Here is a 16,509-nt window from a genome sequence, read left to right on the forward strand (position 1 = left end):
CATGTGATTTACATTCGGATGCTTGGCAACTGATTCATACTTATGACGTTCACAGTGTCCCAGGGTCATGTGATCAGTGGCCGGGGGAGTGTGGCCAGCTCATCACTCAGGTTGCAGGGTGCCTGTGGGGGGAGAATCCGTGGGTCTCTGGAGGTGGGGGATGGGACTGGGGTGGGTGCCTTCCTTCCCTCCCTCTCTCCCATTGTCCCTTTCCTTCCCTCCCTCTTTGTCCCTTCCTCCTTCCCTCCCTCCCTCTCATTGTCCTTCCCCTCCTTCCTTTCTTCCCTCTTTGTACCTTCCTTCCCTCCCTCCCTCCCTTCCATTGTCCTGCGCTACACCACCCAGACCCCAGCCTGGTTTTGGCAGGCAGCAGCACATTCTCACCACACGGACCGGCCGGTGAGGTGAACCAGTGACATCAGGGCCCTGCATGTGCAGAGGCAGAGGAGAGCACATGCACCTCAGCCTCTGCACGCGCACAGGCAGGGCCAAGATGTCACTGGTTCACCTCGCCAGCCAGTCAGTGTGGGCAGCCCAGCTGTAGCTCAGAAGCCATCCGCCCTCAGAAGCCGCCCATACCAGGCACTCTGAAGCTGCTCTGTGCTCAGAAGCCGCTCACGCGTGGTACTCAGAAACCGCCCCGCCCATGCTCAGAAGCCACGCTCTGGGCGCAGAAGCACGGCTCAGCTGTAGCTGCACATGCCGATCATGGGCTGCTGCCCAGCTCACTTGCTTGCAGAAAACATGCTGCTTCTTAAGTGAAGCTCCAGGATCAGCAGGCTACAGCTGATACAGCCGAAGCACGGATCAGCCGTAGCCTGCTGATCCTGGGGCTTCACTTAGCAAGCAGCATGTTTTCCACAAGCGAGCTGGGCAGGAGCTGTTCGCTTGCTAGCCCTTCCCCAAAAAACATGGCACTTGCTCACTCACCCTTCCTCGCTCTCTGTTCCTCTAAAAACAGGCCGCTCCGCTCAGCTGGTCTGCCCCTTTTATACCTTTTCTTCTCTCCACCCTCCTCTTTGGGTGCACCAGAAGCTCTAATTAGTGTGTTGCCACAGATCCTGGGGATTCTGGCAAGCTCTGCAGCTCCAGCTGATCTCCTCCAGGTCTGTGTGGCTCCATTTTAACTGGTTCCCTCCCCCACTCCAGTTAACTAGGGCTCGCGTACCACCAGCCAGGTGCTCGCATACCACTGGTGGTACATGTACCACCGGTTGAAAAGCCCTGCTCTAACAGGTATTCTATGTATTAAGAATGTGGAGCCTATGCCCTTTCAGATTTCAGATATGCTGATATTCATTCCCAGCCAGCATGGTTACTCCTGATCAGCCACTTCTGGAAAGCTACAGATTTCTCATTCTCGTTCCTGCTAAACATCAACAAGTTTTACTTAAGAGGTTGCTTAATTTCCAGACTTTCTCTTGGCTGTGTCGTTTATATCCCACTGTATTTCTTACTCTACAAAATAATTTTATCACCATGGGACAAGTATGTGAGCCAGGCTCTGGTTTAAGATTACATCAGGCAGGAGATGGCAAGAATAAATTGGGAAAGATAAATTATTAATCTTTTGCAACACTGTTGCAAAGGAAATTATATGTGCAAATGAGAGAAAAAAGAAAAGCACATTATATTACTATATGTATGTTCCTAAGTGATACTCAGGAACCCTATTTCTGAACTGGCAATATGTCTTCCATGACTTATCAGACAGTGTCTGATTATAGTAAACAGTAATTTTATGGTCTTTATAACAGCTAATGTCACTGGACTGGCAATGAAATCAATATATTTTGTTACAGGTTATATAATAGAGGAATAGTGAGAACTTACTGAGGGTTAAATAGTGCAGATAAATTATATCTAAGCACATTGCATGGGCCAACTTTAATGATACTACTGGCCTTTTCTGTGTACAAAGATTGTTCATTTAGCCATTCTGTCATTAAACATGTAAACTGTTTTATAGCCAATGCTCTCAGAATGATAAACTTCATTTTGAGAACATACTTGAAGAATATTTAGCTTAGAAGAATTGTGTACTGGTTAATCTGAAAATAATTGCAGTGATTGCTGTGTGTTTGCTCTGATCCAGCCCTTTCTTGGTCTGGCGTGATAAGTAGGGAATCAACAGTGACCTAGAGCCAGATGAATTAGTCTCCTAGCAGGCCGTAAACTCACTAGTCTGTAGTCTTTCATTAGTGCAAGTAGTTGCTGTGCTACACAATCCTTGTGGTCACATGCGACTGAAAATTTAGGAGCAAATTGAAAATGAAGTGATGCTGCCATGTATAAGATCACTTTTATATCTAAGATTGGAAAATATTGTTTTCCTAGACTGTTTATGCCTTTTTATTAAATAAAGAGAAGATACTGATTACAGCCCCACAAAGTTTTGGTTGACCATGAAATGGGAAGCATATTGTTTTAGAGAGAGAATTCTTCTCTATCCACAAATGCAGTAATAAATGTTGACAAACATTTGAATCAGCACTTTTAAAAAATCTTTCTAATTAAGAGTTGTTAATCCTTGGTAGATACAGAACTTACTTCAGACGGTATTGGGAAAAATAATAAAATATACCTTTAGGGAAATTTAGTTTATTGAAATTAATCTGTGTCCTTAATGAGTAGCAGACTGATATGCTGCATTTTTCACTACTCCCATCCTCTGATTATTTCAAACACCATATATAGTGAAATAAGATTAAAAACGTGTAGCTTGGAGTTTAGATTTTGGCAGTGGTTTTGTTCTCCAAGCACGTTTCAGTATAATTTCTGAACGTTTCATTACCAAACTAGGTAACATCAGCAGCAGGATTTTCTTGTCCTATTCTCCTTAGCTTATAAATATCTTGTGTGGTCAGTTGGTCGTGCATTGGTTGTTCATTTGGAGCTATATATAAATTCTGTATTTCAATTTAAATTCAAAATATACAGCCAACCACAACACAAAAACAAGTCCTGCCATACATCGAAAGAACATCCAAAATGGCTGCCAGAATACTGCAACCCCTAGGAATAATGATAGCTCACAAACCCACATTTACATTTAGAAAATTGCTATCTAAAGTCAAAGACAAGATACAGAAGGAAGACAACACCAACATAGTATACAAAATCAATTACAACAATTGTAACCAATTCTATGTGGGACAAACAGGAAGGCAATTGAAAACAAAGATTCATGAACATCAACTAAATGGCATGACCAAAAATCCTTGATATCAAACCACATTGATAATAAACTTCACCAATTTGATTGGGAAGGAACATAAATCATTGGGCATGCCAGCACCCGCCACGCACCTGAATTTATTGAGGCCTGCTATTCTACCAAAGGAGCAATTAACAAGCATATTGATCTAGGTCCAGCATATGAATATGTAAGAAACCAGACCATTCAAACTACTAATTGGCAAGAGAGCCAATCAGCTGCTCAGAATTTAAATATAGCTCCAAACAACCAATCACATGACTAACTGCCCACACTGGCACCCAGGACATTTATAAGCTAAGGAGAATAGGACAAGAAAATCCTGCTAGTGATGTTACTTAGTTTGGTAACAAAACTATATTGAAACAAGCTTGGAGAGCAAACCACTGGTGACATTGAACTTTCCCTATGAATGAGAGCTGCACCAGCCAGGCCTTCACTTCCTGCAGCTTCTAGTAGAACTGATGTTCATACTAGCAGGTGAAACATTCATAACGGAAATTCCAAAAACAGCAGTTAGTATCTCTTAATATTTGTAATTATAGAGGTACAGTTTGGCATAGAAGAGAGTCCTGGTATGAGGGGATTACAGGTAATTTATAAACTCAGCTGTATATAATGCACAAGATATACCTATATTATCAACCAAGGCTCATGGGGATGGTGGAATATTCATCACATAATATGTGATTCTATGTTTCATATGGCAGTCTGAGCACATTAGAAGCTAGTTCCCATTTTGCCCTTATGAAATAATGTCAGCATAACACTATCTTTTAATTTCTAAGATTTCACTGGATTTTATTTTTATTTTATTTTAATTCCATTTATATCCCGCCCTTCTCCGAAGACTCAGGGCGGCTTATAAGCTTAGCAGTAGCCTTCATTCTATGTATATGCCTGCTTGTTAGGGCTTTCACACCCCCACCAAGCGGCATTATTACAAAGTCAGCTTAATTGCCCCCAACAATCTGGGTCCTGGATTTCCCCCCCCCTCTCTCTCTCTCTCTCTCTCTCTCTCTCTCTCTCTCTCTATATATATATATATATATATATATATATATATATATATATATATATATATATATATATATATATATATATACATACACACACACACACATACATATACATATGTAAATTTTTTTTTGGATTGCTAACAGAATTAAAGGGAGACTGATTGCCTAATTTGCAATCAGCCCAGGTTCGAATCTCAGAAGGGTGTGGCTGACTGATGAGAACAAATAAGTTTGAAATAGCTATATCAGTCTCCCTTTAATTCTTTGTTAGCAATACAAAAAAAATTACACAAATATGAGCTGTCACTGTGTGACTACAGCCTGTTGATGGCCTTGGGTTAGGCTGAAACAGGAAATAAGATTTGCCCTGTGTTTGGGGCCTAGCAAGGTATTCTAAATACTTAACACATACACACACACACACACACACAGACATGCCATCTGATTTTTATAGATTAGGATTTTAGTCTTCAGAATTATTCTGCAAATTCCCAGTCAGCTTGACAAAATAAAGTTGTAGTTCTGGGAGAGTTAAGTTGAGGAAAATCAGATTAATAGTTCAGAAATGGCAAGAAATATTGAGTTGTGGCCAAAATGGACATCTATAATATAAAGAAGTAAACATTTTAAAAAAGGAAGGTTAATGAATTAGAATACTGTTATTTTTTTATCCATGTAATTTTTATTCTATTCAAGAAAAGTTAAAATACACAACTCCAAAAGAGAGAAAACAAAAAATAAAACAAACAAAACAAAACAGATAAGACATTAAACAAAAAAGATGCATTATTAAAAAAACACACAAGCACGTCCTCCCTAGTTTTGAATACTGATAAGTACCTTGCAACAATATGAGTTTCCCACCCCTGCTAGACAGGGCCCCCAAATTTTTAAACTTCTACTGTATTTGCAAATTATTAACCTGTCATCTGTCTACCATATTAATGAAAAAATAGTTAACAGATAGAGCAACAAAAAAGGCAAGAGTAAAATTTCAAAACTTCTGTTAACAAAGTATTACTATATTCGACTCATAGAAAATTTACCACTGCTTCTTATTTATCCCAAATCAACCCAACAATTAACACTAATTTGTCCTGGATAAAGTATCTATGTTTGTTTCTTAATACCAGCTCTTAACAATTGTTTGGTTAAAAAAATAAATCCATTCTCCAATGTTGATCTATCTCCCCAAAGGAATCCAGATAAAATTGTTTTCTAGGTAAATATGATAAATTCATCCCCCAATCTACTTCAATCTTCTTAGGGCAAACTAATTTATCATTTATCCACCCAGTCAGTTTTCTGCTGTGGTAAAAGTTTGTAGGCCTGAACTTTGGGAAGGCATGTGCAATCCACTCTGTAAAATCCACATTCTTTTCAGTCTTTGCCAAATCTACCATTTTCAAATCAAATCCTTTTGTGAATCTGCTTCATCTACAGTTAGTTGCAACTGTTTCTTGCAACCATTATTAAATTGTCAAACTTTTAAAAGAAATTTTCAATTTGAATTTGAATGTTACCAATTTTTTTTTCCAAATACCAGCCAGCTTTCCTTGTCTGTAATCTGATAATGTTGTTGCTCTCATGGAAATTAGCAGAGAAAGATAAGAGGAGTCTTCAGAGACAGGAACATCAAATGTTAAAGTACCGTAAGATTATTCAGAGTGAAAATATAAATAGAAAAACAGAGAGGATATTTTTGGAAATTTTGAGCCAAGACTTAAAAAAATAATCTCAAAACTTTTTGCAAGTTAATAAAAGGCAAAATTCCTGTAGTGAAAGTCCAATATAAATCTAAATCAAGTCCAAGTACCTTTATTACCCATAAATACTCTGTGATTTCCTTATGGAGACAAGAGTCATTCAATGTAGTCAAATAAATCAAAGGAAAAAGATAATAAATAAAATCCAGCAGTGGGTTAAATAAGTCAGCATGCAACCAGTTAACATTTAAAGATAAAAAGCATAATAAAACAAAATCTTCAAAAAATGTACTTAACCCAGGTTTGCTTACCAGAATGATTTGCTGAGGAAAAGATGGATAGGTGACTGGTGACTTTCTGGCCGCATCCATAGGAACTAGTTTCAAGATTCCTCTTCCTGGGGACGGTGGGGTCTACTGCCACCCAAAAATCATCTTGGGTCATTCCTAAGTCTTCCCATTCATATCCAGGGAACAATGCTACCAAAGAAGCAGCTTTGGCAGCAAAATCAGGAGATTGTCAGCAATAGAGAAAAATTTCCTTACCGTTCAGCAGCCATTTGGGTATGCCAGAATGGTGTTATTTCTGATGTAAGCTAACCTGATTTGAAACTTCTGGACTAAAATGTGTGCAGTGATTTTTCTAATTTCTAATGTTGTGATGCGGTTTTCATACTTAAAACAGCACCAAAATGCACTAAAATGCAAATTTCAGGTTGAAATTTCTTTTGGCTGAAAGGTGGTTATAAATACAGAATGTATTTTGTGAACACGTGTTTTATCTATCTTATCTATCTATCTATCTATCTATCTATCTATCTATCTATCTATCTATCTATATCCATCAGGATTGATTAATGGACAAATGGATTTATGAATTAGCACATTCAATAATGACTTGAAAAGAAAATTGAGTTCATTATTCATTGTTAAAACTATATTTTTATTTAGTAGTTCTGTAGAATTTATAATGAGAGTTATTTTGGATTATTTTTGCTGAAGCAATAAGTGTTAATGTTAAATTTTCCAATGAATTACTAATAATGTGATATTACATAGCCAAGTATGAGAAAAGGACCATAGGAGACCAAGCCAGTGCATAAGATATTTGAAATATACTGGACTGGATCTAGATTTATAATTTATTAATATGGAAAAGATTGGGAACTAAGAAAATTTCAGTATAAGGTGATGAAGACAATTCTTCCAAAAGTAATATCCATTACTGTTTTGGAGTGTTCTGTGATCCTAGACCAGCTTTTGAGTGGTCACACAGAGTTGTCTTCCTCTAGCAGAATTCCACTGGTGATCTGGACCATTAGTGGTCTCAATGTACAGTTTAGGAAAGAGAAGGACATGAAGTCATATAAATCCTGAACTAATTTAATCTTATTTTTTCATAGAATTTGGGAAACCATTATCAGTCTGCAGTTTTTTAACTAGAAAATCATGCTTTGTATTTTAGGTTGGTGGAAATAAGCACACCATGAATGAGCATCTACATGTTACCAGTCATGGGCAGGTCCAACAGCTCTTTGAAGATAATAGTAACAAAAGGACAATTCTATCCACACAACCAAATGGGCTTGCCACAGTAGCAAAATCAGGGTTGCCATTGGTACAAGACAGACAGCTCGAGAGCTGTCATAGGCGTCAGGGGAGCTCCAACTCCGTGAAATCTACTGAAGGACCAGGAAAGATAAAAGCTACTCTCATGACTCCTGAGCAAGCAACGAAGCAATATATGCACAAGCTAACAGCCTTTGAGCATCATGAGATCTTCAGTTACCCTGAAATATATTTCTTGGGTCCAAATGCAAAGAAAAGGCAAGGTGTCATTAGTGGTCCAAACAATTGTGGATATGATGATGACCAGGGATCTTATGTGCAAATACCCCATGATCATATAGCATACAGATACGAAGTTCTTAAAGTTATAGGAAAAGGAAGTTTTGGACAAGTGGTAAAGGCATATGATCACAAGATACATCAACATGTTGCTCTGAAGATGGTGAGAAATGAAAAGCGTTTTCACCGCCAAGCTGCAGAAGAGATTAAAATTCTGGAGCACCTTAAAAAACAGGACAAAGATAATAACATGAATGTTATACACATGCTGGAGAACTTCACATTCCGCAACCATATATGTATGACATTTGAGTTGCTGAGCATGAACCTTTATGAGCTCATTAAGAAAAATAAATTTCAGGGCTTTAGCCTGCCTTTGGTTCGTAAATTTGCCCACTCCATTTTGCAGTGCTTGGATGCTTTGCACAAAAACAGAATAATTCACTGTGACCTTAAACCAGAAAACATTCTGTTAAAACAACAGGGTAGGAGTGGTATTAAAGTGATTGATTTTGGCTCTAGCTGTTACGAGCACCAGCGCGTCTATACATATATCCAGTCACGTTTTTACCGTGCTCCTGAAGTCATCCTTGGTGCTCGATATGGGATGCCAATAGACATGTGGAGCCTGGGCTGCATTCTTGCTGAACTCTTAACAGGATACCCTCTTTTACCAGGAGAAGATGAAGGGGATCAGCTGGCTTGTATGATAGAACTCTTGGGCATGCCTTCCCAGAAACTACTGGATTCATCAAAAAGAGCAAAAAATTTTGTGAGCTCCAAGGGTTACCCCCGATATTGTTCCATTACTACCTTGTCAGATGGTTCTGTTGTGCTTAATGGTGGCCGCTCCAGGCGGGGCAAAGTGCGTGGCCCCCCAGAGAGCAGAGAATGGGGGAATGCATTGAAAGGATGTGATGATCCGCTCTTCCTTGACTTCTTGAAACAGTGTTTAGAGTGGGATCCAATGCTGCGTATGGCACCCAGTCAGGCTTTACGGCATCCCTGGCTCAGGAGACGTTTGCCAAAGCCGCCAACTGGGGAGAAGTTATCAGCAAAAAGAATAACAGAAAGCACTGGTGCTATCACATCCATTTCCAAGTTACCTCCAACTTCAAACTCGGCTTCAAAACTGAGGACTAATTTGGCACAGATGACGGACGCCAATGGGAATATTCAGCAGAGAACAGTGTTGCCAAAGCTTGTGAGCTGAGGTTTGAATAATACAATGCTGATTCGAAGAAAGAGAGTGCACAGTTATGTCACTGAGCCTTATTCACATGAAAAAAGCTCAGATTTCTATTTTTATTTGATCAATATCTTTAAACATTTGTATTTTTTCATTGATTACTTTAAATGTGTTAAGCACGGTTTTGATTTTATAAAAACAACATGGGGACAATGCTTTAAGTTTTTACACTTTTTTAATGAAATGTTTCTCTTGTAAACAACAATTAGCCTTATGGAATTAGTATGGCACAACAATGTGTCAGTGGCAGGCCACTGGTTACTATCTAAGCTTGACATTTTTAGCTAGGTGAGGAAAGAAAGAGTAAATTCCTTTTCCTCACTCACTTTTCTTTGGAGTGAATTTTAATACTTCCTTATCATTGCTTTTGTTATATCAGTAGGTTCCATTCCTATAAGCACTTATTCATATTTTCAGGCAATGATCTAGAAAATATTCAGGGCTATAATTGGCTGTTTGTGGCTGTTTGTGGTTCTGTCTGTAGTATGGATTATTTACAGAATGCTACATAATGCTACATAATAATTGTTAAAATATTCTAATAGATCCACAAACAGCTTACTTTATGTCAAAAATCACGTAACAATTCTCTATCAAATATCCAGGAAGAAAAATATTGGAATTTGAGGCAAAGTTTCTGAAGATGCAATATTTACATTTTTAAAAATGAACTTATTCCACTATTTGGCCAATGTAAGAGTAAACATTTATAGCATGAAAATGTGCTATTTGGCATATTTATGAACCTCAGAGAACAGTCCTGAATCTGTTCATTTGGAAGTAATTTCCACTCCTTTAATGGAATTTGTAAAAATAATAAAGATGGGATAGAAATATCTAACAAAAAATAGAGGTGAAGAGCTTAAATACCTTGAACTGCAATTTGACTGTTTCCCTGAATTATGTTAGGCTTATTCCTGAATAGGGAAGCAAAAGTGTTTGAGTCACACTTGGCACCATACATGAAAGAGAGCAGCCACATGGAGGGGACAAATAAGAGGAATAGGAGGACATTTCTTGCATCTCTCCGTTTCCAAGAAGGCTTATTGGGAACAGCTAATAAGTTCTTCTGAAGAAAACAGTAGTGTATTCTAAGTACTGCCAGTAGGAACATATGGATGTTTCAGAATAAATTGTGTCAGAACATAGCAGCCAATGCGATTCTGGGTAGCCACAAATAAATAAATAAATAAACCTTTATTGTCAAAGTACAACATGTGTACATTGAGATTAGCTGAGCCTCCCCCTGTGCTCTCTCCCCCCAGCACACAGTGACAACAAACCCTCCATCCCACCACACTATGTGAACCAACTCAATGTATATAAAAAAATCAAACTGAGGGAGATATGATTATCTATCCCCCAGTCCCTCAAAAAGTTGTCTTTCCTTCTCCTTCCCCTGCATGGATGACCCAGTACCAAACACACACACACACATGCACATATTTAGAAAATATGTGAGGCACAGAACTGGGCACCAAAGAAGGAATCTGGGCATGTTGATGACTTATAGGCACCACCCAGCTTGCTCTTACTCTAGCTGTAAAAGCCTTGTCTTGGGTTGGAATAATACATATGTCTGTAGCAGCCTTGTGCTTCTCAAGCTGTTCCCTTTTGGAGGTGTCAGTGGTCACGTGGGCTAAGAATTGTAGCAGCTGTAGGTTGATGCATCCTGAGAGCTTAGGCTGGGCATAAGTGATTTATCTTTTATCCAAAAACACTATCAATTCTTACTTGTAATGATTAATATTACATGAATGCATAAAAACTTGCCTTAATTTCACTCATTCCAATATTTCTTAGGAACAACTTCAATGTTCCCCAAACTTCCCATTTTCAAAAAAAAAAAAAAATAAGAATGAAAAAAAACCCAACAGGAAAACCAAAAGCAAAACCTCTTGAGCTTTAGCTCCTACTACACTGCTGAAAAGTAGACCATACTGGAGAAATAAAGTCAAACAGTTTTTGGGTGTGGTTCCAAGCCAACTGCCAAGCTAAACAGCTTGATAGCCAAGTAGTATTGCTGCTCTTCTGGGTTTTTTTGTCAGCTTTCTGATCTGCTGATACAAGCAACAAAGCTGCTTTGACAAAAGCTTCCCTTCCCCTCTCACTATATAATGGCAAGCCTCAAAATTAAAGGAAGCAGTTCTTTTCTTAAAGCTATGAATAGTGAGCTGCATCAAATAAAGGACAAGGTTAATCAGTCACTGTCAACTAAAATCTGGTGCTGACCTATATCCACGTTTAATTTTATACTGTTCCATACTTAAAATTGAAATTCAGATATGAAAGGATGGAGAGGCAACCTTGATTTTGCTTCTGAAACAACACAGACCAACTGGATTGTTTCTTGCCAAGACTGAACTAACATACCATGTTTTGGCTTTTGTTCATTATATCATCCACCTACAATAATAATTCCGGACTTGGCTTACAACTAATACAGTCCAATTAATATGTTCTGTGTTTGTGTGTTCCCAGAATTCATAAATTTTCACTATGAAAAAAACCATTTTCCTACGAATCTATTCCAAACAGAAAGTGTGGAAAGGACAGCGAGAACACTGGTCAAAAACTTAATATGACCTCCATATCCAAACTAAGCAAAGCAGTACAGTTGGTGCTGGACTTTAAAAAGGCAAAAGCATGACATTCATTTTGTTCTTTCTTCTTTCTCCCTATCTGCAACTGAAACTATTCTGTGGTCTTTATTTTTGGAATGTTATCAGGAGTAAAGCTGTATCCTCCAGATATATGTACAAAATTCAGTACTTCCCTCAAATGTGTGCAGTGGTATTTAAATATCCATGTACATAGTATCATTATTACTTCAACATTTCAAGTGTTATGGTACTGGAAATGCCAATTCCATCTCATTGTTTCCTGTAAAATTGTATTCTGTAGCCATGTCATCAGCACCTGGACTTATTAATTACATAATGAAGATGATACACAAGACATTCTATTAATGAAAATGCCTCTGTTTTCTTCAAATTATTCCTTCAGTCTTTTCAAAGTTTCTAACTGCTGAGTGTTAAAACAAGATTTTATGTCTTTATGTTTCTAGAGCAAATGAAGTGAAAGCTGATTTATATATTTACTCTATTTAAAAAACCCACATGGAGAGAAAATCAAAATACAGTTTGTAATGTCAAGATGTTCTTTATATTCTACTAATATTAGATTTTATAGAGAGCAAGATACAGGTTTTCATGGGCAGGCTACCTTGGGTTATGAATAGAACACTAAAGGCCACATTCAAAAAAATTTCTCAGACAAGGAAAATGAATATATTAGAGTGTAGTATAAAACTACTTATATTAATTAGATTACTTCCTCTTTGTTTTTATTAAATCTATTGAATTCAGTGTAAAATACCAAATTTTACAATTAAAGTATGAACATTAATTCTAAAGTATAGAAATACATTCTTGTTGCATGCATTCTTTTCATGATGCATATTTTCATATGTACAATTACATATGCATCCTGAGCAAAAGGATTTTCTTAGGCTGTCTAGCAAACTATTTATAGATTCTACTTTCTCATAGTGGAACATTGGAGACTTGCAATTGGAATCATCTCAATAGAAAATTATAAGGGGATTGGGGAACTTAACTTAATCTCTTGCCCAATAATCCAGGAGCCTCATGGAATATAAATTTTACAAGTGGCAGATAAAGCTGAAATTGTCCTTTGTTAGGCTGAAGTAGAATTACTCTGTTTCCAAAGTCAAATCATTAAGAAGTGAGGTGGATGAAGACAGGTATGAATGACTAAAAGAAACCATAGCCTTCTCACTTCATCTATTTTTTTTTAGTCATTACCTATTTACTAATGAAAAAAATTAAATACAGGAAAACACACCAGTAAATAAAAGGAATGGGAGATGAGAAGGAGAGTGGTATGTAAATGACAGTTTGCAGAGTCACAAAAGCACACCAGTGGTCTTTAGAATGTGAAATCCCACAATTTCTGCCGTCCAAGAGCTAGGATGATATATTACTGGCTCAGCTGTGGTATATGATTAATCTTTTCACTTGAAGCACAGCAAGTCTGCAGAATTTGTGAGTGGTCCATTCTTCTAGTGGTAGGAACTCTTTCCTCAGTCCTCTGACTGCTCGTCTTCCTCCCCAGGTTTCGAGGGATGTAACATTTTTCTCAACAATTCATTGACTACCAGATTGAGATTTCCAGGTTGGGAGAAAAAGAATATGATTCGGAAAATATGTCAACTTCCTTTTCAATGTAGTTTTTCAAAGGAAACAAATGTTGCTAAAATGAATGTTACCTATAGATTGATAATATTTGAAGAGAACTGTTGCTGCTAGCATAATGACAACTTTCATGAGAGTGCTGAAAACTTCAGTAAAACGTATGATGCACAAACCTTATATTAGTTGTAAAAATGTTTAAGTACTTAAGCATGGTCCCCAGGAAGTCAAAAATTTCCAGTCAATTTATTTTCTTTTTATGCAGATTTTTCATTCAAAATAAACAGAAGCAACATGTTTTACTGAGCTTTTATGTTTTGAAAATAGGCATAAATGAAAAATGAAGAATTCTCAGGAAATAAACAAATTTGCCAAAAATATATCCTATTGGGGAAAGGAGAACCTAAACGGGCCCTTTTCTCACTATTAGTAATTTTGGATAGAAAAATCTACTTAGTCATCTAATAAACTTCAGTAATCACCTAACATTTGATCTCCCTTTTGTGTAAATGCAGCTTCAGTAACGTGTGTCTATGCAATGTGTATGTATTAGTAAAAGTGGAATAGGATCATTTACGATCTATCATAGAATTCACTGCACTCTGTGGCTCTAAGAGGAATCTCAGCTGACCCATAAAAACTCAGATTGAGTTCTTGCGTTTGTACTTTCCTATTTACTTAAAAGCCAAGGCAGTTCCCAGATGAAAATGTTATACATAGAGAACTGAGTCCTGGAATTAATGAAGAGGATTTCATCAGCACAGGAATGCATTTCTGTCTAAGATGCCCTGGTAAAGTTCTATTTTCCTCCCAATAATCCAAAAAAATAATCGGGCTGAATAAATTGTTGCATCTATTACATTTTTACCTAAATTTGAAGGTGTTAACATAAATTCCATAGAAATTCTTCATAATTTCATGGGTCTTCCATGAGTTGAATCCACCAGTTTAATCCCTTACAAAAAATAAATGAAATTTAGAATGCCAGTATTGCATTTATGATTGACCATGTTCACAGTTCTACCGGAAACTTTTTGGCCACAATACCATGTGCAGAATCATTTAAAAAAGCTTTTATCAATATACAACTTCCTATATGCATTAAAAATAAAACCTGTACTAGATTATTAAAATAAAAGGCAACTAGAGGCTGCCATTTTCAACAATTTACATTTTTTTTGTACCATTATTTTTAACTGGGAAAAGGAAGTGAAGTAGCAAGAAAAAAAAGCTTCCTCTTGCTTTTGACATGATTTTGTCTCTAAGTGGTTTAATTAGTTGGGGTGCATTGGTTGGAAATTTTGCTCAGTGTAAAGTGTTACAATTGTCTGGGAATTCTGAGCGTCTTTGCAGATTTAGTAATGGCACAGTCATGTCTGACTGCAATCTCATTTTACTCAGTTCTTGCACCATGAGAGGGTTGGATAATTTGCATCATCAATGTGTTGGAATAATCAGGGGGCAACAGATGTGCAAAAGAACCATGAAGAATAAAGTAGTGCGCTTGATATTAACAATGTGCCTTTTGTTATAAACAATGCCATGTGCTGGAACATGCAACTTTGTCTCTTTAACCCTCTGAATACTGTACTATGTAGTATGATTGAAATCTATTTTGTAAATACTACAGTTCTTTTTAATATGCTTCTATGAGCATAATTCACCAGAAACCTCTTCTGGAAACACCATTATAAATTAATGATTGCTTTAGAAGACTGCTTGGGTTTTCTAACTACCCAGCACCTAAATTGGGCAGAAATTGAAAAGGTTTCTGATTGATTTTGCCTGCTATTTTCAAGACCTTAATCTATACCATAAGGCAATCATGCTACTTAGTAGGGAACAGAATTCTGTGTTGCAAGGATTTTCATTTTTATTCAGGGGTTAAAGAGGGTGTTACATATTACCTAGCTGAAATCACAAGATCTGATTAATTTTTTTAAGAACAATATTGTGGTGGCTGTTAGAACAGCACTAGACAGAGTCAGCTGTATTTATATAAAGGGAAAAATTACCTCAAACTGTTTAATTTTATAGTGAGAATTAATCCCAGGGCATTTGGTATGAACCAAAGTGCATTCCTTTTTCTATGTGTCTGGCTTCAGTAAATATGGCCAGGGATTTTTACAACTTGGGTGCAAGGCATTTAATGCCACTTTTACCTTGTGATTAGTCAGGGAGTCAAAAAGGACTCCTGAAGAATTTTTTTTAACTATTATTTTTTAAAAACACTTCGTGGCTATTGCCAAGTAGTCTCTGTTGATTAGAATGAGTCCTGGGTGAAACCAGAAGCAGGTGCCATGAAAATCCATGGGGACTGGACAGTGACACAGCTGAAGGAATTATGTCTATTCAAGTAGCAACAAACTGGATTATAGACTTTAAATACATGTCAGAATTCTTTGAATTCATCTATTTTTCCTAATGATTTTTTTTTCCAAACAGAAGTAGCTATTAAACATTATGTCAGAAAAAAGGGGTTAAGATGATGAAAATTGAGCATTATCAACCGGATAAGCTATAAGATTTTTAAAAATTATTTGTGAATGGTATTGTTTCTAGGGATGTTTACATCTGTGCTCCAAAATATGAAAAAGATGTATTCACTCAGCTCAATAGCTGCTTTTTTCCACTTTCTTTAAAATGAGCAACAACTTAGACATGTGACTGTAATATGCTGCAACTCTTGTGTACTGAAAACATGTGAAAAATGACTGAGTGTGTATTGTGTATATATGTATGTAAAATTTTTATGTGAGATGCTGCTGCTGTCACAGCCCACTTCACATTAAATATGTTGTAGGAGTTTTTAAAATTCAGATTCTTGTGGCCAGTTTTATGATACTTCTGTATTGTATAGCTGATAACAGGAATTAAAGACTGTTTTAGTGAATATTTGTTATATTCATTGTTGTAGCCAGAGATCATTTCAGAATAAAATTTTTATGTCCTATATAATTGTTTCTTCCCCTGCATTTCTGAGTTTTATCATAGTGAAAGTAGCCCTTTCAACCCTTAAAAAATAGATATGCCAGTGGAACTATTACAATAACTGATAACTCATGTTAACTAATTCAAACAATTTTAAATTAATTTTTTTTGTATACGAACACTTTGACTAGATAGGATAAAAGTTAAATGATCAATTATCTGAGACATAAGATAACTTTTTCAAGCAAAACATTTTAAATACTGAATATTTTCAGGCATTTGACTATGGATTCTAAAGGGGAAAAAACTGGCAGTTTGGTCTGGTA

General features: G+C 36.8%; 1 protein-coding gene across 2 annotated transcripts in view; it reads left to right on the forward strand.

Moving 5' to 3' along the window:
- DYRK2 (dual specificity tyrosine phosphorylation regulated kinase 2) overlaps nt 1–16,206 on the forward strand; it is a 29,359-nt gene extending 13,153 nt beyond the window's left edge. For both annotated transcript variants that reach the window (XM_083365933.1, XM_083365932.1), the window contains exon 3: nt 7,407–16,206. In XM_083365933.1, coding sequence (XP_083222059.1) covers nt 7,407–9,002 — 1,596 coding nt within the window. In that variant the 3' untranslated portion in view covers nt 9,003–16,206. The remainder of the gene's footprint in view (nt 1–7,406) is intronic.
- The last annotated feature ends 303 nt before the right edge of the window (nt 16,207–16,509 follow it).

This window comes from Vipera ursinii (assembly GCF_947247035.1).
Source record: "Vipera ursinii genome assembly, chromosome: 6".
Taxonomy (NCBI): domain Eukaryota; kingdom Metazoa; phylum Chordata; class Lepidosauria; order Squamata; family Viperidae; genus Vipera; species Vipera ursinii.